We start from the raw sequence: 23,701 nt of genomic DNA on the forward strand, positions 1-23,701 counted from the left end.
ACAACTCCAGCAGTATAGGAGCACCTCAATGAGTGGGAAATGTGCTGCAATTTTAATGACTTCCTACATTACTATAGTAGCTTGAGACTGGCCACTCACCTGGGACACGGAAAGCTGCAGATAATTTTCTTAGCATGCATAAACCAGAAGAGGGACTTATTCATTTGGGTTTTCATGTCTGATTTGGAGTACCTGAACCAAGGAGATCTCCTCTGCCTTTGCAAGCGTTGTGGTGACTAGTACCGCTCAGAGGAAAAACCTAAAGCTGCTTTGTCCATGACCTCATTTGCTAGGATGCACGCTGCATCACGTAGTCACAAATCAGCCCTTAACTGCAAACACAATTATTTTTTGTGTTCTGTTGTTCATGATTCTTCCTGCTCAGGTGTCCAAAAAGGTGTTTTAATAGATGTTCCTTTCTCTCCCTACTGGCTAGTTGGATCAATCAGTGGTCTCTGATTGCTGCCAGGCTCCAGATCATGTGCAAAATGTTATTGTGTCATTAATGTTGGCTGGGATGTAAACTACATGACTGGATATGGCAAACCCAAAACACCAGCTTTAGCCATCGGGATGCATTGCTGAAGCACGCAGGGCATATCCCAACATGCAGATTCACGCACAGAACTGACAGTGACCCCTCGCATTGGCTGCTCTGTACTGACTGAATCATGACACTGTAATTCTATATGCTGCAGCAACTGCCCCACAGTATGATAATATTGAGCAAAGCACTCTTGCAGCGTGAAAAGGCAAGACAGGGTATCCCAGACCCTAATAATTCTGAAAACATCAAGCAGTGTGGAGTTAATACTTTTCGGGGCCTTGCCATGGGAATTTTCTGGCTGTGGCCCAGACTGCAGATAATTAATTATGTCAGTGAAAACTCTGGTGGCCTGTTTTCTTCACAAAAAAGTGACATCATCCATGGAGCTCTCTGGCAATAAAGCAGAACAAAGCTGTGTGGGCAGGAAATAACAGACAGATGTCTTCTAGTACTCATTTGATCTGTTTCAAAGCTTGCTGTAAGAAATAATACATTGCTCAGTGCTGCTTCTCCTCAGCTCTGCAATCTTTAGTGTGGACTTTTTTAAACATAAGAAGCCAAATTAATCTCTGATGTAATTCTTCTGGAGCCACTTCAGAGGGTTTGTGTGGTGGATGAGCTGATCTATCATGTGCCTCTCCTCCAGTATTGATTTTAGAAGGACTTTCTGTACTATCACTGTAAGATAACACACAACAAAAAGAAATACACTGTATAGCTCCAAAAGCTTCATACAAGGCCAGAAAGTTCTGCACGGTGTGAAGACAAGGCAATTCTGTTTCATATCCCCAGATTCATAAAGGATCACTTGCGTTTCCAGATATCTTTCACTAAAGTTTTGTACAAAAAACACCAATGGTCACTTTTCATCTCTGAAGTCACCTCTTTACATCCAAAGTAAATCATGCACATAGACCTGAGTCCAAAAATGTTTCAAGTGTTACGGAATTAAGCTAAATGAAAGGCAAGAAAATAATTTTGCTGTATGTAGAGTCTTCCTTGCAAGAAAAACTATGCATACATGTCATTAGCCAGCATTTTGCATGACTAGAATCAGTAAGTGATATAAATAAGGCTATTTCAGATATCTGGTATAGGAGAGAAAAATACTTTTTGCATTTTTAGCAAAAAAGGAGCTTTGCACAATGCAAAATGCATTAGAGCATCTGATTTCCCAGCATTGAAGCATGTTTTGTACAGTATTTACATCTGACCTGGAAGATAAATTGCTACCCAGTCCTTGTAGCAATATGTAGGGATAGTTTGTGGAAGCCGGCCTTTAGAAGAACTGTTATTCCAGTAAATGGGGGTAATTTTTATTACTTTCTCTGTTCACATTCACAGTATCATGAGACAAAATTAAGAAAGTGCATTTTCCTTTTAATTATTTGAATTTCCTCCTAAGGTAAGAAGGGAAGTTACTGAGTTTAAATAGGGATTAAGTGGATTAGTGTTAAGAAAGTTGTGCAGATATAGGTTTTTGAGCATACCTGCCTGAAAACATTGTCTTCATTAAACTAAATGAATGCACAGTATTCATTTTCTGAGGTCTCTAATGAGAATTTTTGGAAATAATGGTATTCCTGCCCTTGGTATGACACGGTGCAAGCTTGTTGTGGATAGTGCAGAAAGCAGTGTGACAACATTCTCCTGATCTCCCTCAGAAGGATGCCTTGACTGTGCTGTTTGTTAGCTCTAGGTGAAACATTTGTAAAGTCTACTGGAATTTAGGAAATCAGCCACTGGTAAGACCACAACATTACATGGAGAACCTGTGACCTTATCTAGTTTCTGATGCAGTACAGAGCAGCTGTTGCACTATAAATAACCTGAACTGTGTGCAATGCAAGTAAGCACACCACAAGTAGAAGTAAAGGTTCCTGCCTGTGGTTTGATAGTTATTTCTTGTCATTAATCACTGGCAAGAAAAATATGACTTCATCAACACTAAACCTCTGTTACTTAGTGCTTTCACTTGTACACGCATAAAAAAGAAATGTCATGATAACTAGAAAAGAAATAGTCAAAAGCTGGAAATACCAGATCTTCCAAATATCACATAAGTGTATTCGCTATAGATACTACTCCTGGTTCTGAATTTTCAAATTTCTTTCGATTAATTGAGATGGTTGCCATCATGTTATTGAAATATTTAGATTGCTCTCAAATATTTAGATGTATTTTAGATCCAAACATGGAACTATGAAGGAAAGAGTTACTGGTAACTGATTTTGAGAGATGCACGCTGTGAATTTGCAGGAAGGCTACTTACAAACAAAATTCAGGAGAAGAGTTTAGGAGATGTACAGGCAAAGGATCTTGAGTTGGGTTTTAGTCTCAGCTGACAGTGATTACTTTGACTCCATTCAGCCCATCTTGAATACAACCAAAATTTTTTTTCTCATTTACTAGATGCCTTACATGAAACAAGTTCGATTAGCTCAGTCCCATTTCCCAGGTGACAAATGAGCTGTAGAAAAAATTCCTTGTTTAGTGGGTGCTGAGTTTTGTTAGCAGTCTCATGGGAGAGGCCAAAGACTGTGGGAATGGGGAGAGAGGGCTGTAGTAAATTGGCAGGGCAGGGCACGAGGAGGAAGCACGTCCGAACGCTGGGCTTGTGTAACAGTCTTTCCATTGACCAAGAATTTGGTTGCTAGGCTGCCAGTCCCCTTTTACAAGCAGCAGAGTCATGCTATTGTTTCCTAAATGGTTTCAATTTTATGCAGGGACCTCTTTACATCCTTCCTATATCATTTAAATATTTTACTAGGCACGTAGTAAAGCGAGGTTTGGAAGTCGGACCTCTGCTCAAGCCAGTGAGAAAAAGAAAACCCTTCTCTTTTATTCTGCCAAAAAATTAGTATTTTAGGGTAGCCCTGCAAACAGTGGCCTCATGTCAGCCTTCCAGCTGGGCAGCTGAGGAGACAGAAGCATTGTCTTGAGGAATTCATATTTCCCAGGTAGAAATGCAGACCCCACAATTTAAGTAAAGGCACTAATAATTGGGTAGTAGAGAGGAAGGAAAGGAGAGCAGGCAAAGCTGTGCAGGACAGCAGTGCTCCACAGCACTTCAGCCCCTCCATGGATGAGGTCATCAGCCTTTAGATTTTGGCATTTCCAGTAAGCACAAAACAAGACTTAGATACAGTTCAACTTTGTAGTTCTTCTATCAGGAGGGACAGCTGGAGGAGTTAACTGAGTACTGTGTCCAGTTCTGGTCCCCACAAATCAACAAAGACACAGACAGGCTGGGGAAAGTCCAAAGGAAGGCCACGACAATGATCAAAGCGCTGGACAACTTGTCCTATGAGGAAACACTGAAGGAATTTGGTCTTTTCTCCCTGGAGAAGGCTTATGCGGACCTCATCCCAGTATTCCACTACTTAAAGGGCAGCTACAGAGAAGAGGGAGGCTCTCTCTTCACAAGGAGCCACACAGAGAAGACAAGGGGCAACAGATACAAATTGTACCAGGAGAGGTTTCATCTTAACATACGAAATAAATTTTTTTACTGTGGCAACAAATAATCACTGGAACAACCTCCCCATGGATGTGGTAGCATCTCATCTTAGGAAGTTTTCAAGGACAGGGTGCTAAATGATCTCATCTGGGCTTCCTTTCCCATGAAAGGCTGGACCAGCTGATCTTTTGAGGTCCCTTCCAACCTGGGCTGTTCTATGGTTCTACAGTTCTGTGAGTCTGATGGACAGGGAGTCTCTAAGAAGGCTTTGCTCCTGGAGAAAATGATTGTAGAAAAACAGCTCGCAACATATTGAGCCTTCTGTGTTTCTTGCCATGAAAATATTTCTTAGAGGTAAAACTGATCTTTTCATTAATCTGTCCTCATTGCTTCTACTTTTACAGACCCAGGTACTTGGGGGGATTTATTAACAGAAAAGTCTGTTTTCTAGAAGCCGCAATATGAACAACACAGACTGAAAGTTAGCTTTTTATTTTCTGTAAGACAATTTAAGTAAAGAAAAAAACAAGGTAAATGTATGTGTTTTCTGAATTCTGTATCTTGACTTTAAAGAGCTTCTCTGACTAATCACAGTCTTCTGGATTTACGCAAATAAGTTTCATTGTGTTACAAGCTGTTGCAATGTGGTCTTCTCATGCCTGAATATTCTCTCTCAAAGCACCAACAAAACAAAAAGACTTGAGAGATGGCTTTTCTGTGCCAAGCACCACATTTCTTCTACCAAAACAGCCAACAACTTTCCTCTGGGATTTATATATAAATTTACTTGCAATTTGAAATCTTGTTTCTTGTGTTTGTCTCCTAGCTTATGATTTACACTAAACAGCATTGTGATTTGAGAAAAGGGAGGCCCTTACTGTAGATATCCATCAGTAGAAACAGCTTGCCCGTATGGTTTCCTATTCTTAGCAAGGACCCCCCATTTTAAGCCTCTTGTACCTTTTTCCAGGCGCATGTGTTGAAGTAGCCCAAGTGTTCCTCCACAGGATTATTCTGACTTGTTATCTGAAAATCATCTGTATCCTGCAGTTTAATAGTTGTTCATTATACATTGAAAGAAAACATCTCCATGTGAGTTCTCTTCTAGTTGTTTCAGTGGAAAATTAGTCATCTGGAGGAAACATGAAATCACAAGTCATACAGGCCTGTTGTTTCAGCCCCTTCCCTCGACATTTATCCTAAGGAGTTTCAGAGAGACTGACTGGATTTTAAATTCTCGGGGCTGATGGGAGGTTAGGATGTCTCCTGGGCCCCTCTCTGACCTAGACTAGCTACACTATGCTGGAGATTGCTGCTGACCAAATGAAAAAGCAAATTTCTTTCCAGTTTATTATTAGCATGAGGCCCATTTTTTGGTCCAATGCTTCCTAGCAACCTGAGTGTCTGTTTGTTAGTTTGCTTTTCACAAACTGTTATCATAAATCCATGGAAACAGAGTACTTGGTGAATTAGCTGATACCCTTGAAAAGATAACGATAGGAGCAGTGGCTAAGCCCAGAAAAGGCAGAAGGCATCTTGCCATGCTAATGCGATCCAGATCCTGAGCGCCTGCAGAGCGTGGGGTGCCCAAGAAGGGGGATACGAGTGAAGGGGATGCCTGCACCCCGAGGATGGTGCCACCAAGCCTGGTACCCTCTCTGTGAGCTACAGTGAGGGGTTTTCAGGGCTGACAGCCCTGCGCTGTCCCTTGGAGATAAGCATGTCACTGCTTCCTTTTAAAGACAAAGCCATGAATAAGCGTCCCTTTCAAAGCTCTGAATTGAGCCTGGGCACCTTCTCCTTTCCTGCCTGAGGTGCTGGTTCATCCATTCAGCATCACCCACTCCTCTGGCTCGGCTCCCTCTGGCTCTTGGAGGACTCAAACCTTCAGCTTCCAGAAATCCTTCTTAGCTGGCAAGTTATAAGGTGTTTCAGGGACTCTCATTTCCTCCTGCTAAAGTTGCTCCAATATTAATCACCAATGATTAAACACTAACGAGGCTGGAAAGAAAGTATGCACAGCAAGACACAATAGGACTGGGGTGTCTCCATCAGTTGTTACTGTATTGAATACCCATTGCAGGGACTGGAGTCCAGCTCCTTGCTCTCCCAAATCATAGCATTAAATCACCAAGCCTGAGTTGTCTCTGTTCTACCTGGCCATATCAATGTTTAATTATGCCATCCAGGCCCCAGCTGTTTCATCCTCCTCCACCTCCCAAATAGCCTAGGGTCCAATGTGTGCCCATCCCTGAGGAATGGGGTCTGTGGGGCCGGAAGATTTCTGTGCTGAGGACCAAAACGAATCGAAGTTGCAGCATGCCTGGTTGTGGCACTTGGTGCATAGAGTGGAAGGTGGCTGACCCCTCATCCCGCCATTTTTGGTGCTCCTCTGACACAGTGCTGTGTGTGCCTCCGGAATGTGGCACCTCCTGCAAGGTGCACAGTGGGACACCAAACTCTTTCATTGAGGCAAGACACGGATATGGGCCCAAAACCGTCACTTCCTAAAAGGGCCTAAGACTATATCTTAAAATTATTTTTATAAATACTCTCAAATTCCTGTGCTGTTCTATTAGACTTTTTAAGGGCTTTTTCCTCAGTTATAGAAGCATTAGCCTCATAGTCATGAAGACACTAAGATAACTGTTACTTCTACAGGGATATATTAGATGATATATTCTCAAGCCTGTCTAAAACTTTCCTAAAATAACATTTTTTCCTGCATGGAGGGTGGGCTATTCCCAGGACGTGATGTACTGAAGTGTACGGGTTCTCTTGGCACTTTTGGGACTAACCCACATGGTTCACTTGTAGTTTTGATGTCTATGAGTGATACACCTTTCCCACGCTTGTGCTGAAAAAACATTAATCCTATTACAGTCTGTATTTTGTATCTTACAGACATGCAGAAAGCTTTTACTTAAGATTGCATAATGTTGTACAGAGTAGGTCCCTACAGTTAGGTGTTTATAAGTGGGCTAGGTCTTGGATGAGTGGCACGATCTTTGCTTCAAAGTGGTCTGGTTTGGTTTGGTTTGGTTTGGTTTGGTTTGGTTTGGTTTAGTTTGGTTTAGGGGTTTTTGTGTTTGTTTGTTTGATTGTTTTGTTCATTGTTGTTTGTTTTTTTGTTTTATTTTTATGTCACACTACATATATATTAAAGAAAAAAAAAAAAGGATCTTTGCCATTTCCTGAAATTATTTCCTTGTTTATTTAAAAAGCAGGTAGTTTTGTAGAGCTGCAATGCCACTGTGGTACTGGGTAAAGACTTAAGATTTGTTACAGGGATATTGCGGAGTGCCATTATGAACACTGTGGAAGAGCATGAAGTGTTGGTCAGTTCATAAATCCTAAACAGTCATTGCTTACATAGAGGCAGGATTTGTAAGAGATTTTTCCTAAAATATCTGAACCTTTTCTTCACCCTTGATTTGCTTCCCAAGCCCACATGGATTGAGCATCAGAAGGGCAGGCGAGAGAAAAATTGGTGCCAGTACCCTTCTGCCTACCATCCCTTTGGGCTTGTGGGAGAGATGGTCTCCAGGGAAATGTATGAGCTCCCTTGTGTCCACTAAAAATTGTACCTTTTACAGCCCTCCCCTGGAGCACAGCCTTATAAACCTTCCTTGAAGGACAAGCAAAGTGCCCTGTCCCCATTTTACACATGGTTTAACAGATGTTGGCAAGTATCATCAGAAACAGTGCTCAGGATTAAGTGTTTGTGGGCAGAATAGCCCTAAAATGGCCCTTATGCACAGCCAGGTGACCTTGCAGAACAGTCTCATCACGCCCAGGTGCCTGCTAGTGCTGCCTGGCACTCGGGGCTCCCATGCAGGGTGGGCACCAGGAGCTGGGCCCTGTGTTCCCCTGCACCACGGGTGCAGCGCTGCTCCTGCCAGCGTCCCCAGCTCCAGCATCCACAGCCTTCCTCCTTCGGGTCTGCCACCAGTCATGCCAGTTGGCTGGGATCTGCAGCACTTCTAGGGTTTTGTTTCAGCAAACAAAAGTTAGAAAACTTTGAGAGTTCATTGAAGGGAACATTCAGTCACAAAGTCAGGTAGGGAATGATGAGGAAATACTTAATTCAAGACTGACTGAGAAATATTAATTCAGCCCATTTGTGCGTCTTGTTCTACTCTTCTCCTTACCCCACTCAGGGAACTGCATGGGCAGCACATAAGATGAAGGATATAAAGAGTAGTGATGTTCCCTGGTTATAGTTGCAACCCAGATAAAAATTCATAGCATTCAAATGTAATGACAGGCAGGAATAGATTAATTAATGCCTACAAGGATGACATTTGGATTGCACAGATCATGTTTACTCTGATATCTCCCAAAGTTTTTATATTTGTGTTGAAAGCCCAGCATTCTTTTAATTTATTTTACTTTTGTGTATGCAGTCTCTACATAGGAAATTCCCCCATTTTCCCTGTTTTCCCTATGGGTTAATAGGTTGGCTTATGGTACTGAATTGCAATGTTACAGGCAAGGGAAGATGTGATCCACATGCTGAAGACAGAGAAAACCAAACCTGAAGTTTTAGAAGCTCATTATGGGTCTGCCGCTCCAGAGAACGTGCTCCGAGTGCTACACAGGGATGCCATCCTTGCCCAGGAAAAGTCTATAGGGGAAGATGTCTATGAGAAACCAATTTCAGAGGTAATAACTTCTTGATTTACATCATTACATCTGTGCAGGGAGAATCCTAAGCAGAAGTGAGACTCCACGTACTTTGCATGTGTGCAAAGCACACAAGCAGATGATACAGCCCTTGTACAAATGACAAGAAATGGAAGAAGAATTTAACGCTCTTGTTCACTCAACAACAGAATAAATTGTAAGCAAAGTCACAAAATCACTGGGTTTGAACATAAACAATAAACAGCTTGTATGCTCCTTAGGGTTGGTGCTGTTAAGTGAGGAAAAAGTCCTTGGGTGTTACTTTTCTGTTTTTTAAAATTCCTTTTGATGATAGGCTCCAACCTCTACTGCCCACAGCACTGGTAAGCAATCTTTGATTTTCTTGGCATGGTAGAGTGGTATCATGTGGGTAGTTAGGAAAAGAAGACCTTCAGAGATTGACTTTGGGCATATTTAGAGGATCATAAATCCATAATCATTTTATGTCACTTAAGCTCTAGGACTGCAAAGTCAGTTCAGCCCCTAAAGGAGACTTGTAAAACTTAAATCCTTGCTTTAAAATCTAAGCAATAAATGAATGTAGAATAGACCTGGGAATGTCTTAGGCCAGTGTGAATGCCAAAATAAGCAGCCACTGCTCATGTTTATAGTTTCAGAACAGTCCAGGGCATGGAGAAAGAGCATTCTACAATGTACAATATAATACACTATAGTACCTGTCCAAATCTTCATAGTTCCTCCTATTAGAACATGATTTTTTTTCGCTAAGAATTGTGCTTACTATGGGATATTTTTATGCTCTGTATTATCATTGAAGTGTTTTCTGGAATTTTTGGGATGATGGTAAATAAAGAAAGCAATGATTAGCTGTGGAAGCATGCATGAAATACTGTTTAGCAAGCTTACAAGAGCTTAGCAGGGCTTTAGCCTGAAGAAGTTGATCATTTGATGGGCACCTCAGTGTAAAACTTTAGTCACACACAGGTCTGCAGGAGTTATGTTGGAGCTAAAACAGGATGATGACAAAATTTCATAAGTGCAAAAGATCTGCTCCCAAAGGCTGAATCCAACCCAGCCGGTTTAAAAATGCAATGTTTTGCTTTGACTGTCATGGCCAAGTTCTGGGGAGCAAATCACTATGGTCCTCGTGCTCTTTTATTTCCCTCAGTTTGCTGAGGCAGCCTGTGAAACAGCAGCTCCCTGGTGCAGCCAGGGCTGAGAAAGATGCAATTCCCACCAAGCAGGGGCTGGGGTTGGGCAGAGCAGCTCTGCCAGCTGCTGTACCAGGGGCAGGCGAGCAGAGAAGTGCCAGGGCTGTGGGCTGCGGGCTGCTTTGGTGGGGAGGAGGGTGGAGTTTGTTGTCTACTCTCAAGGAACACTGAAGCAGGCAACATGAACAGCTAAGGTAGTTTTGATGTGCCCCGGCAACTTTTTAGGCACACCTCCCCGGCCTTGGTGTTTGTTTGAATAATAATTGGCAGATTAAATTAATATTTAAAACAAAACAAACAAACAACAAGACAAAAAAGGCAAAGTGTTGCTAATAAAGAAAGAGACATTTCTGTCAAAATACAGGCTGAGGGGAAAACCGTAACGCTTGTAATGAAATGTATCTGGAAATGTAAAACTCAATCTATGCTGAATCTCATTCTTATCTCAGCAGTCCTACAGGTGTGTTGAATATGTACAGCCCAAATTTCAGCCTCAAGCTTACGCTTTACACTCCACATGTCTAGTCCCCATATAGGTGCATGAACTCAGACTCCCAGGGTCGGAGGGCATGTATCCTGCCCTGGTGTTTGCTACAGTTTTTCCCATGCGAAATGAGGAAAGTGTGCCCAGCACCTCACCACAGGAGAAATTCTTCACTGCAACAGTATTATTTGTTGCCCTAAAACTATGCAAAGTTCTCTTCTTTGTATATCTGAGAATCATGCAAATGTTTATTGCAGACATGCCATCCAAAGAAATCATTACTTTTACAGGACAGTTACTCTTATTTCTAGTCACTGTTTTATGTAAAGCCCAAGACATAAAATTATGGGACTCACATTTACCAAACACAACATTGTTGGTTAATAAATCAGATGAAGTAAGCAGAGACCTTTAAAACAGTCCATTCTCCTTTCCTACAATCCAGCTGGACAGACTTGAAGAAAAGCAGAAAGAGACGTATCGGCGCATGCTGGAACAGCTCCTGTTGGCAGAAAAGTGCCATCGCCGCACAGTTTATGAGCTAGAAAATGAGAAACATAAGCATACAGATTACATGAACAAGAGCGATGACTTTACCAACCTCTTGGAACAGGAGCGGGAGAGGTGAGTGAGTACCTGAGACAGTGGAAAGAGTATCCCCAGTGTCCTGGTGCTTGTCGGTTCGGCAGTGACACAGTCTGGTATTTTCTGTTTAAATGACACTAGACTCCTGTCAGTTCACTCACATTATTAGTATGTACATTCCTGTGCAAGCCTTGAGTTGGAAGAATACCATTAAATGTTCCTCTAGTGTGCACTTGGATTAAGAAGCAGATTTGTTTTGAATTACTCATGCCCATTTTGGGTTCACCTCCTGGTAGCTTTTGATCAGATGTTATTTATGTTGGCTAAGTTTGAGGCAGGCTTGCTCAGCTAAGTGCCACATTTAGTGAAGGACGGGGCACTGTTTGTCACAGCAGGAGGACAGGGTAGGGAAAACCACAACACACATTAGGATACTGGCACACAAGTGGTAGGGACTTTGTCATGCCCTTTACATTCAGGCTTGCAAAGTCACAAACCATTTGCATTATTTTTTATATTTTTGAAGATACATGCCTCAGGCAAGATTTACGCTCCCCCAGAAGAAAATATTTTCATGTTTTATAAAATTGTTCCCAGCTTGGAATGGACTATCTCACAGGCTCATACACTCCAGTTTTTTGGTTCAAGTGTTTTGGAAGTAATTTGTTCTCTGAGTCTCTAAGAAAAGAAAGAACACCTACCTTAGGTGAAGAATGATCACCCGGTAACAGCCTCAGTTTTTCAATATGAAATTTTCATGCTCATACTAAACTTCTTGGAATCAATTCACAAAGGTGTTTCTGGTTTTTTTTTGGTTGGTTGGTTTACTTGTTTGTTTGTTTTAAAAAAGGTCTGAGAAAAATACTTAAGGCAAGTTCAAAGAAGAAATGCTTTTGAGGAAACCACAGTCTGATGGCAGACATGTCCAAAAGGCAGGAGCTAAACTGTTTAGTGTATTTCCCGAGCTCAGTACAGCGCCAGCTTTGGGTAGGTGGCAGATGAGCTGAAGTGACTGCATTTCCTGGTTTAATAGCTGCTGTTTTTCTGTCTCTCTGTTTTCCTGGGTTGATTGGCAAGCTTCTGCATCGTAGCAATTTCATTGTCTTAGCAGAAGATAAAAAATGTGTTATATTTCCAAGTGAAGAGCAATTTCATATCTGACTCTAGTAGGTGTCATTGTTTTTCTGTGTGCTGAATATCTGTGTGTGTGTGGACATGCATACAACTAAAACGTTACAAAAGTAAAAGTGGTATCAAGACACCATTTACATTTGTATTTACATTTTATAGTCATTTTAATTTGACAATTGTTACCTTATTATTCCAGCTCAGCTCATGAAGGCCACTAAATAGCCTAAGATTATGGCCTGTTTTGAACTGACTTCCTTCAATGAATTGATTAGCAAGCTTCCTGTCTCACTACTGCTGAGATATCAAGTCCTATCTCTTTGGGCATTTTCTTGTACTCTTCCTGCTCCTTTGTGTCTTTTAAACTTCAGTTTTTCTCCTTTCTACAATTTTTTAAAAAACGGCAATAAAAAACCAAGATAATTTGAATTTGAACTTCTATTGAAAGCAGATCTTTAAGAGCAAGTAAATCTGCTGGCTTTAGTCACCAGTGCCTCTGGACTGGTGGCTGTGGGTGAAGAAGTGCAGTGCTGAAGTGCTTTTGATTTATGTTGAGTGACACAAGAAACCTGATGTTTGCTATTTAATCCACTTTGTTTGTTTAAGGCACCAATGAGAAAATTTGTTTCAAGTTTAGTAGTGACCAAGCAGAGAGAAAGAATATGGCATGTAGCTAAACATAGAAAACCAAGTATTCACATCCCTCCCTCCTCAGGTTCTTCCTCCCAGATCATTTGCAGAGCAAATTAGCAAAATCAGGATGGGCTGGGAACCACTCATTACTGTACAGTCTTAAATGGTCTCAACTCCTCATCTTTCTTTGCTGAGTGCACATGAAACTGAAGCTGCACCCACATCTTTGTATGTATTAAAAGCTGGAAGTAGTATCCTTTGACGGCTATATTCATGGAGAAAGAGAGAATGATGGGATGACTTCTTAGGAAAGTCCCACAGTAGAGATCAGCATTAGATTTTTGTCAAGAAAAAAAGAGTTTGTTATAGAAAGATTAAGTTGCAATGGTTAAAACATATGTAAAAAAACCAAATCAAAACAAAACAAACGTACTCGCCTAATCTGTATATTAGGACAGAGAACTGGCCTGCCCAAAGGCATTTCTCAGGGCCTTGCCTAGGCATTCTTGTTTTATAAGTACCACTATTTATATAATTTATTTTACTGTGGTGCTTTGAGGCCTAAGGGTTATTTTATTAAAAGCTGAACAGACTTGTAGTCTCCACAAAAAGGAAAAGGGACACGGAGGTGAACTTTGCCCGTCAGCCACTCTGCTGCACTCACAGTTATAACGTTAATGAGACAGGGTGAACCGGAGGAAGAACAGTCCTGCGGGACAGTCATCTCACAGAAGCCCGCTACAATGAGAGCAGTAATAATTTCTGTCCTGGTTCTAAGTAATTTAAGTAATTTCTGTCCTGACAGTAATTCACCATCTTTTCTAACCATTGATGTCTACACAAGCACTTAGAAGCCACATCAGCTTTTGCTGTCCTGTGAAAGTTTGAAGAAGATAAATATGGAAATTCCTTAAGAACAGAAATATGCCATGGTTCTAATGCATTTCTAGCACTCTCTTAATGTATTTACTTTGGAATTTTTTTTTTTTTTTTTTTTTTTGCATACACTTTCATACAGTATCTCTAATCCATCCACAACAACATGATATGAAAGAAAACAGTCCTCATGAGGAACTAATTATTAGGTCAGCCTTGCACAGGAAGGAAGTAACAGGAAAACGTGATTTGTCAAGAATAATCATGTATGAAAAGTAGATATACAAAAGAAAACTGTACACATGGATATTCAAATTGTAGACAGCTAGGAGGGGTAAATGAGGAAAGCTGGAGGGCCTGACTGTTAGTGTTGGCTCTGCAACAGAAACGTCATGAAAAAGGTTGCCATGTTACAAGAAAAGAGTAGTGACAACCGTTTGCTGGACAGAGATGAAAGAAATCTGGTACTTTTAGCGGAAGGTGCTTCTACAGACATGGTGGCTGAAGTGTTTTGCATATTTCACTACAGTACGCTATAATCATATCTAAAGATGGGAATGTTTTGAAAGTTGGGAACAGTGTTTTATTTTTATCGTTTGAGCAAATTTCCCCTTTACCATGCTTGCCCACCTCAGCCACTGTTCCTGTACCGTCAAGTTGTCCTCGCTATCTCTTAGCCCTGTGAGTGCAAAAGCAGCCATCTTCCTCCTGAGGAGGATGAAGAATAGGGAGAAGAGATCAGAGGCCTTTGGTTGCAGACGGTGGGGCAAGGGGTCTCTGGCCTGACAAGTGGAGAATGATGGGTCTGACTGGAACTGCACTGACAGTGTGGCTTGCAGTGGACAACTGAAGAGCAGCAAGAGCTGCAGTGATGAAGTTGGTCCTCCCAGCAGAGGCACACTCCTGGTCTTCAGCTGCACTTTGGGGAGTGAGCTCTGGCACCAGCTGAGCTGGCTGCAGCAAAGCCAGCTATGGGCGTGTCCCTGCCCTAAAAAGCTCTTGTGTAAAGCAGGCTTAGCATGAAGTGGTAACTGGTTATTCTCTTCTCTGCCTAGTCCCAGCCCTCTCACCTCTTTAGGGAACAGTAGAAAGGGGTGGGAGGGAAGAAATACATTTTCAGGATTGAGGATGAACTTTTTCATCTGATCAGTAGGGCTTTTTCTTCTGCTGGAATGGGGGAGAGCTCTGTGTAACCTTGGCACTGCTTGGACCTCTTGAACTACCAAAGAGATGAGGTTTAAAATCCTGACATTTTTAGAAGTGCTAATCTCTGAACAATTTGTCTTGTACTCTCCTTTTAATCCAGTTTGTTGACAGCACATTCTGCAGCTATTGAAAGCGTTGGAAAGCTCCCATTGATTTTAATGGTTCAGAAACAGCCTTGTGGTGAGGACCACTGAGCCAGTCCCGCAGGATGGATGGTAGAAAAAAGCTGAAAGCCATCAAAAATTTGGAGAGGAGGGAGTTTCTTTCATATGCGTGGACATGGTTTGTAGAATAGAGGGTGGGATGTGGCAGAAAGGCTTTGTCGAAGCTCATTAAGGGAGATCTGTGCAACTGCTTTGTGAGCAATTTGATCATTTCCAGCATGATCCCTGAGACTCTTTTACACCGCCAGACAATGTAACAGTAAATACACAGCCACTATCTAATGCAAGTATAGTCTGCCTGAAAGCATTGATATTATGTTTAGTCACATTTTATTGTAAGACTTTGTTGAAAGTGATGAGGATTTTAAATTGGCTCTTGCTTTCCTTGCTGCAGCTTCAAATTATTCTTCACAGCCACAGCAACAGTGTTCCCAGTGCACTGAAGCATTTAACGTTTTCCTCAAAGGCAAGGCTGAGGATTCAGTCTGTACTTCCTAAGCAGTGCCCTGCTAAATATGGTTTTAGTTAAACCCTCTTTTTGAAGTACATGGCCATAATTAGATCTGCTTAGAGGAGACAGCAGGACTGTGACCCCAGATCTTTCCTCCACAAAGTTTCCTTTCAGTGTTCGCGTAAAATTGTCTCCTCTCTGCCTCCCCCATCACAGCACCCCCAGCAAGGAATGCACTGGCAAGTCCCTCGGAGGTCTGTGATAATACATTCCTCTCGGCTTTGGTCATCCTGGCACAGAGATGCTCTTGGCTGTTCTGCTGGTGATGTAATTCTGGGCCCACATCACCTGCAAAGGAAACTGATCTGCGAGCAATAAAGCACACAGCCGTCTTGAAACAAAAATGGGAGTGTTGGTGTTAGCAAGTTTTTAATTTCCAACCCCCCTTTTTCGCATTTCTGTTTTTATGACCAAAGCTCCCCTTCTCCCTTTTCCCACGAGACGGCAGCACCAAGCCTTTCACTGGGAAATGCTTGCCTTTTCGTTTCCCTTTATTTCATGGACCCAAACGTGTAAAGGCTGGAATGTGACATAGCTTGGAGATTTTGTGTGTGTTACCCTTCCAGTTTGCATTTTCTCTTGATTTTCATGGAGATTGTAAAATAAAGAAGCTGGCAGGAAGACAGCAGGGCAGAGTATCCATCAGTCAATTGCTTGTTTAGAGAACAATCAAGCCAAAAGTATGAAGTGTTCAGGGCTAATAAACCTCTGTGATTTACCAGTTTAAGGCCAAATTCTGTGGTAAGAATAGCCCCATATGGAGACATTGGGGTGAGGTATAAGGTGCAAACATATAGCACAGATTTGGGCCTGTAACTGTGCAATCTGTTGGTGATTCCTTTAAAGTCTGGAAATAAGGCTACTCTACAGAAAAATTTTTAGTATTTTTTTTCTCCAAGACTTCTTATCTATGTTTGTACTCTGACTCTTTTCTCATTTGGTGATTGCTTCTGCGTCCTGGTTTCCAAACTGTGACCCAAAAAAAGGAGAAGCCAGCCCGATGGGACTGTGGGAATTGCCTACAGTAGTTACTCATCGTACTGCACATTACTGGCTGTAGTAGAGAACTGAGTCACTCTCTGTCTACTTTTCAGTAAGTGCATCTCTAAACTTTTAATCTTACAATGTAGAAGACCAGGGCAACAGTACGGTTTTTATTATTTTCTTTTAGGCTGACATGCTATCTGTATGGTGTGGAAACACTGGCTATTTTCTATCAATGTAATACATTCACAGGATCACAGATCACAAATTCTGTGCTAGTCTATCAAAAGAAACAAATGAAAAAACCTGGCAATGACAAATACCATTTCTGCAGAGTTAAGTAAATCTGAAGGTCATCCATTTTGCAGGTCCTGTTTTACGGCTCTAGCTGACTGCAAGGCAGCAACTGCCCAAAGTTTATGTTTTAACTAATGAATCTGGTCCCAAGTTCCAACAAAACGGCTCCAAAGGTAATTTAAAAATGAGAGAGCAAACAGCCACATCAGACTGTGGAGAAACAATATGAAAGATTGCAAGTCTTACACAATGTGAGGCTTGCCATGAGCTGGGACTAATCCAAATCCATCTCTTCACACTTGGATAGTCCTCAAAACTGTCCAGTCTTTCAGTCACTTCTGGGATTATATAAAATGGCATCATGTGTTGTTTCAGCTATTCTTCCAAAATTATTTCTAAGTAGGCATCAGCTTCATGGCCCTTGAGAGAGAATTATTATACAAAACTATATGTAGTTCATTATTCCTAGCAAGTTTGCTTGCTAAAATCATCAATTCAAATGTTCCCAGGTCAGACAGGGGGAAAAAATGACTTCATTCAAAATCTACTCACGAACTCAAACTCTGTCCAGGGTGCAATAGGTAACAATTTTAACATTTAAGGGGCTTTTGGCATGTTTCAGAGTTATTATACTACTGAAATAAATACCAGTTCACAGCTCTACTGAGGCCATCTTTTTAAGTTGTCATTTTTTAGGCAAAGAAAACAAGAACTGAATCAGGGTCATGTAGGGAAAATTGTTTCCTCATTCAGAAAGATTAGAAACAGGTTTCAGCTGAAGTGCCAGGTTTCAGTGAATTTCTAAAAAAATCATATAGATGCCACTTATTTACAAGCACAAATACTAATACACTAAGCACTCAAGCTTGAACATGTAGGATATTTTCTTTGTGTTTAAATGGAAGTTTACCTGTGCAGAGGTGTACAGACTGATTACTGAAGTATATGACTTACTATTTTGGTTAATGTCCTGCAAATATTCAAGGCGTCTCCTACATAGTCAGATAACTTCCACTAAGTTGTCTAAAGAACTTCAAGATCTTATCTGACCTGGGGGGTTATTCTGACTTGATGAGCCTAGATATAATCTTTCCTAACCCTAAACAGATGTAATGCTATTGCCATCTTCTTTCCCAAAAAGGGCGCTAAATTGTTCATCCCTTCTCATTCCTGCAGTGAAGAATACAAATAATGAGTTCAATATTTGCATCATTTCAGCTACCATTTCTTTTTTAGGCTTCTATATGGAAAAATCTTAAGGCAGAAGAAAAATTCCCAGGGGGTGCAAAAATTCAAAATAAATATTCTTGTGAAATTTACCAAAGCTTGTGCAAATGTGAGGGGGAAGAAATGCAGAACACAAAATCTATAATTCAGCATGTATTTGTGAAGTGCCTGTGATTATAATATTGTGTTGCCATAGTTAGTGTTTGACCAATTTTTTTTAAAAAATCATTTAAAAATGCCATTTGGAGTGTAAGATAATAATCACAAATGTCCTTAAAGAAAATCCATTGGCCTAAGTCACAAGACCAGCTACCTAAAAACCATATCAAATAACCCTGTAATGATGACATTCACCTAGACTGTGAAAGACTTTCAGTTGTCCCATCAGCCTGCCGGGATCTGAACCCACCTCCCTGAGGAGCCCTTCCAGGTCTTGTCATCGGGTCTCTTGGGGCATCTGTTCCCGCTTGTCCCAGCTAAAATTGTTCCATTCTTACAAGTCATTTACATCCTTATTGAGTTCTTTTCACCAAAGGGATGAAAATCTTCTTGTAGGTCAGTGCCTGGGTATTCAAATTCACCAAGACACAGGAATTCACTGTGCCAGGTCTCTCCATCTTCCAAAAAGTGAGGCTTTTTCACTTGTTTGTTTGATGAAAGGTGCTGAGTTATGGTCCTCTCTATCTACTGCTTTTCTTAAAATGACAAAAATTACTTATTCAAGATGAACACGTTTCACTGAAATCCACGTGAAACTTTTTTTCACTTGAATGAAAGAGAAAAATAAATCTCTTCTTTGATAATTACTTATTGAATTTTTGGTTCAGCTCTGGAACTGAAAAATCAGTTATTCACACAGCTCTGTTATTCAGTTGCTTATGTTAAGAAATGATTAATAGTAACGTAGCTGAATATCTAATAGCCTAATGAGAAAAGACAAATTAAAGAGCAGAAAATGAGGCTAAATTATAGCAGAGTGACAGCAATGCTTTTCTGATGATAGCAATTATGTCGTAGGTGAAAAAGTATCTCTTGGTGACAAGTATATCTATCACAGGATGAAAGTTCCTGTACAGTTCCATTTAAAATGTTTATTTTCAGAGGAACTGGAAGGCGATAGACATATTCTCTTTCATTATTTAAATGTCAGGCTTTTCCTAGATGACTTGTTTAAAAATGATGCATAGCTTTCCACATTTTTTCATTTTGCAGATTACTGGCTGCGATACAACCCTAGTTTCCAAAACCGGTAGGTGCAACACCGTGTCCACAGGGGTGACAGGCAGGCGGGTGGTGTGGAGGACAGGGCACTGCTGCTGGCAGCTGTAGTCACCCAGCTTCGGCTTTGTGGGCACCGCTAATCCTGCGGTGGAGAAGAGTGTGTCCTGGTTTGACCGGCCCATGTCCTCACCTGACAGACCGAGTGCTGTTGGTCCGACTTGCTCCCAGTGGCGAGCACTAGCACTTTGTGCCCATCATGAGCACACCGAGGTCTCTACATTAAACTTCTTCGAGTCTTAGGAAATAACTAATCTGTGAAAAAGGCCAACCTGACGCTGGATTTTGTGAGCACAAAGCTGGCACTGGTGAAATTCCTTTGAAGTCAGCAGAGCGCTTCTTGATTAATGGGATTAATGAGAATCAGGGTAGGAACTCTGAAAATGTTAAAACTGTGTGTGCATGTACCCGTACAAGTATTTATACGCACATAGAAATGTATTACATACAGCAGTTTTCTGACTGGAGTTATAGACCCTGGATAAGAGTTTGCTCTCCTGCAAAATAACTTAACAACATATATTTCCTGTATTATTATATTTTTATATAACTTCTATATGCATTTCTGGTTATGATAATAATAATTTATTGCCATATTATTTTTACATAATTTCTACAGCCAAATAACACTTTCATGTTTTGAATTATTTTTTGTCAGTATTGCCTATTGATTCTACCAAGGAGGCTGTAAATTTTTCCAAACTGATTTTGCCTCTCTTTATGTGCAATGCATCATTTGCACTTATGTCACTATAACATTTTTTAAAATAATAGTGATTTGTAAGTGAGGATGCTCAGTGGAAGTCAACAGCTGCCAGCCAAATACCTGTTAGAAAACAGCACAGCCAAGATGCATAAGCCCTGTAGCTATTCAGAGAGCAACACAGGCATGGTAAAAAGAAATTTTAAAGCAAGCAGAAGCAAAAAAGAGCACCTTCTAATTCACACTTACTGTATGAAACCGACCCGGTTTCTCCTTGCTTGCTCTCCATCTGGGTATATGAGTTTTCCCTGTCCTTCCACCATCCAAATGCTCAATAGGCTGGTGGTTGGGACATTATTGGAAAGGGGTAGTGCAAGCTGGAATTATTTCAGACTGAGAAGAGAAATAAAACCAGCTATGTTACTCCCTGGGCCAGTAATGCAGCTCACAGGTGCTGAGGCAAGAGGCAGCCGCCTTGCAAGTCTTCCTTGGAATGGAAGCACCTATGGCTCCCAGCCTTATGTGATGTTTGTGGTCAGCCCTTGTCTCCCTGGTCCTCAGAACAAGCTCCTCACCATTGTGTGTATAAATACATGTATTTCATGAGGTCCATGTAACCACAAGTGGAGAATGATGTTCAGCTCAGGCAAGACAGTGGCACTTCCAAGGATGTGCAACAGCAAGTTTGGATGACTGAGATACAGATCTGCTCAAAAATCAGGCATCTATGAACATTCAGATTAATATGGGAGTGTGTGGGGTATGATTTTTTTAAGTTATGTTTTTAAAATCTTCCTCTCTTAAAATTCTTTATTAATTGCATTTCAAAAATCTATACAAGTAGGAGGTTAAAATAGCATGCTCAAGCCGTGGGGGAGTCTAGGCCCTGGGTGAGTGCTGTGGGGTGTATAGTGGGGACAGTCTCTTCTCTAATTCCCTCTCAGTAGACATAAATTTTATAATGCAAGCAGCAAACCTAAGAATTGCATGAGCTGTAGTAACTAGTTATGTGGTAGTAGAAAAGCTTGTGTAAGTATGTTGTTTTTTTTTTTTTTCTGGTTGGTTTGTTTCATTTCATTTTGCTTTTGGGGGGCTTGTGTGGGGTTTTTTTGTTTGATTGGTTGTTTTTTTGCGGGGGAGAAGACGGAGGAAGGAGGACATGTCCATTTATGCTGCACCTCCAGAACACAGGGGCAAAAAGCACTAGCAAAGGTGGAGTTGCGAGATCAATATAGTGGGCAGGTGTGTGCTCCCTTGTGTTCAGGGAAAGAGCTGAGGGTCCTGGCATGAGTGTTAGCATAAATACCTTCAGAGCCTTTCAAACTGAGAGTTGGGATGCAGCACATTAGGATGTGGTGTGACAGCCAGGGCTACTCAGTGCTGATGTTGTTAAAATCTATCAGTCTATCTTTAGTCCATAAAAGCAGCCACTGACTGCTTCTACAGCATTTGAAAATTTTACTGAGGATTCATTATTTGCTAAGTCACTGAATGTGGTGCTCACAGGAAGCCACATCAAGAAGGAATCTTCATGACATTAATTACTTTTCTCCGCTTTTATAGGTGTGTATTGTTTTATCCCTATGTCAAGCTGTGACTGATGTAGGCAAGTATAATACGAAACAGTGCACACGTAGCCTGTATTTCTAAAATCTGAGACCCTGTGTTGAGGGAAATGGAGTTTTTATACTGACTCCACTCGAGCAGACTCTTGCTTTCAAGCTGCATTGCTGCTGTACAGCTGTGTGAGCTTTTCCATGCTTGACTAGCTCAGTGCATGCAATTATACGAATGATGCTACTTCCTAAAACTAGAATTTAAAGCTCTTCACTCTTTTTTTTCGAACACTTCTCCCATGTTTGAAGCCCTGTCATGGTGGTCCAGACATCATCACTTGGGTTGCTTTATGCTAAAACAGGAATTCTTTGTGTTATTCACTCCATCACATACATTATTATAAGGAAGTCAAGAAAAGGTCAGCAGGAGTTAAAGCAACGTGGCAAGAACTGAACTGATGGAACTGGAAGGTAAAAGACAACAAACAGTGAAGAGGCAGGTTGAGGGCAGGGGATGCCAGCCACAAGACAAAGAATATGGGAAACGAATCTGAATTAAGAGATACATGAGAACAGAGGGAGTGGTGAAGGGAACTAGCTGTTGACAAAAGTAAACTGCTGCAGAGCCTTCCACATGGGTGACAGAGGGAAGAAAGATGGTAAAGAGATGACATAGAACAGAGACCAAGCTGCAAGCAGAAGACATATAAAGGAAAATACATCAAAAATTAAGCAGAAGGTATCATACTGATGATGTTGTTTGATGCAGCACAGCACAGGCACTGGGACTTCCCAGAACTTGTTTGCACCAAAAGATCTTAGAGAAGAAAAGTAATTTTGCGTTGATTTTCAGTTTCCAGTAAGGGAATATTCACTACTGTTCTTTATGAGTTACTTATTGTCATGCTTTAAAATGTGACCCTTATCTCTAGATGGAGTATTTCTGTTCTATAAACCCACACTTGGAGAAGTTGGGTGAGAGGGGGGCAACACCAGCGAACCACCTGCCAAGACAACAAAAGAAACATGCAGGTGAAAATCAGTCAGGGTTAATTAATGTCCCAGACACAACTTGAACAAGAGGCTGAGACACTGTCAAAAGACAGAGTCTCTCCTGGTGAGCTGAGAATAAGCACAGCTCCCTGTTCTAAAGGCCTCAAGCTCACTCCTCCATGGCATTTTTCCACATGAACACCTACCACATCAAAAGTGAGTAATTTAGGAAAGCAAAGGTGGACACCAGAGCAGGTGAAGTTGGCACTAGTGGGGCGCTTTGATAAAGCACAGATACGTAAAGGTGGCAATGCTTAAAATGGCAGTTCCACAGAGGAAAGCAAGGAACCATCCTGCCATGTTGCACTTTGCTAAGGTCCTGGACACCACTACAAAATGGTATCTTTGACTTGGTACAATTAGCTGTGTTGATGGGTCCTACTTCAGCTGTAATCTACCTACTTCAGCTGTAATCTTCAGGGAGTCCCACCAGTAATGGAGATACTGAGCTTTCCCAGATATCAAAAGGATACATGCAAGTGTTAAGAAAGCAGAAAACCAAAAGGGGGGGGGGGGGGTAAAAAAAAAGGTGGAAAAATAAAACAAAACCAGAAATGCTTTTGTTAAACTTTTCAATCATGCTTCCATAAGAGGCAGCAGATCCTAACATAAGGCAATTTCATGCTGCAAAGAGAAAAACAATTTTAAATCTAGGCAGCATGACTTATTTAGAAAGATCTGGGGAGTAATAAAAAAGCCAGTGTGTGAATGTCTGTGTTTGTGTGTGCACAGTTTCTCTAACAGCTGCATGATACAACCTGTTTTAAATAAGAACAAAGGTGAACAAAGCCAGTTGTCAGTGCAGCTCACCAAATCAAGCTTTTTAGTGTGCATGACGTATGCAATATAAAATGTATTGCCTGAGAAATAACAGGACAGAGTTCAACTTGAAGTCTTTTTCTCAGGCTTTTCCTACAAAGTCATGTTTCAAGAATTTATTATATTTATCTTTGTTATTTATTTGTGCTCGAAAGGCCCAACAGATCACCTTGTTCACTCTATTTTCAGCAGCAAATTAAACTCAGCCTCTTCCCTCCCTCAGCATTCAAAGTTCTCATGTTCTGTCAAGATGCCACCAAACTCATTAATATCTCTTGTGCTCAGAGCAGGCAACTGGCTAAGTAGAAGTGGAGGACAAGTCTGATTTACCA

At 41.2% G+C, this 23,701-nt stretch overlaps 1 protein-coding gene across 12 annotated transcripts in view; it reads left to right on the forward strand.

Annotated features, from left to right (window-relative positions):
- Positions 1-23,701, forward strand: part of FILIP1 (filamin A interacting protein 1) — a 126,992-nt gene that overhangs the window by 71,229 nt on the left and 32,062 nt on the right. For 11 of the 12 annotated variants that reach the window (XM_071806852.1, XM_071806858.1, XM_071806860.1 and 8 more), the window contains 2 exons: positions 8,499-8,672; positions 10,795-10,973. The exons of the other annotated variant lie outside the window; for it this stretch is intronic. In XM_071806852.1, coding sequence (XP_071662953.1) covers positions 8,499-8,672; positions 10,795-10,973 — 353 coding nt within the window. The remainder of the gene's footprint in view (positions 1-8,498; positions 8,673-10,794; positions 10,974-23,701) is intronic. 12 annotated transcript variants of the gene reach the window in all.

Source organism: Patagioenas fasciata, chromosome 3, assembly GCF_037038585.1.
Source record: "Patagioenas fasciata isolate bPatFas1 chromosome 3, bPatFas1.hap1, whole genome shotgun sequence".
Taxonomy (NCBI): domain Eukaryota; kingdom Metazoa; phylum Chordata; class Aves; order Columbiformes; family Columbidae; genus Patagioenas; species Patagioenas fasciata.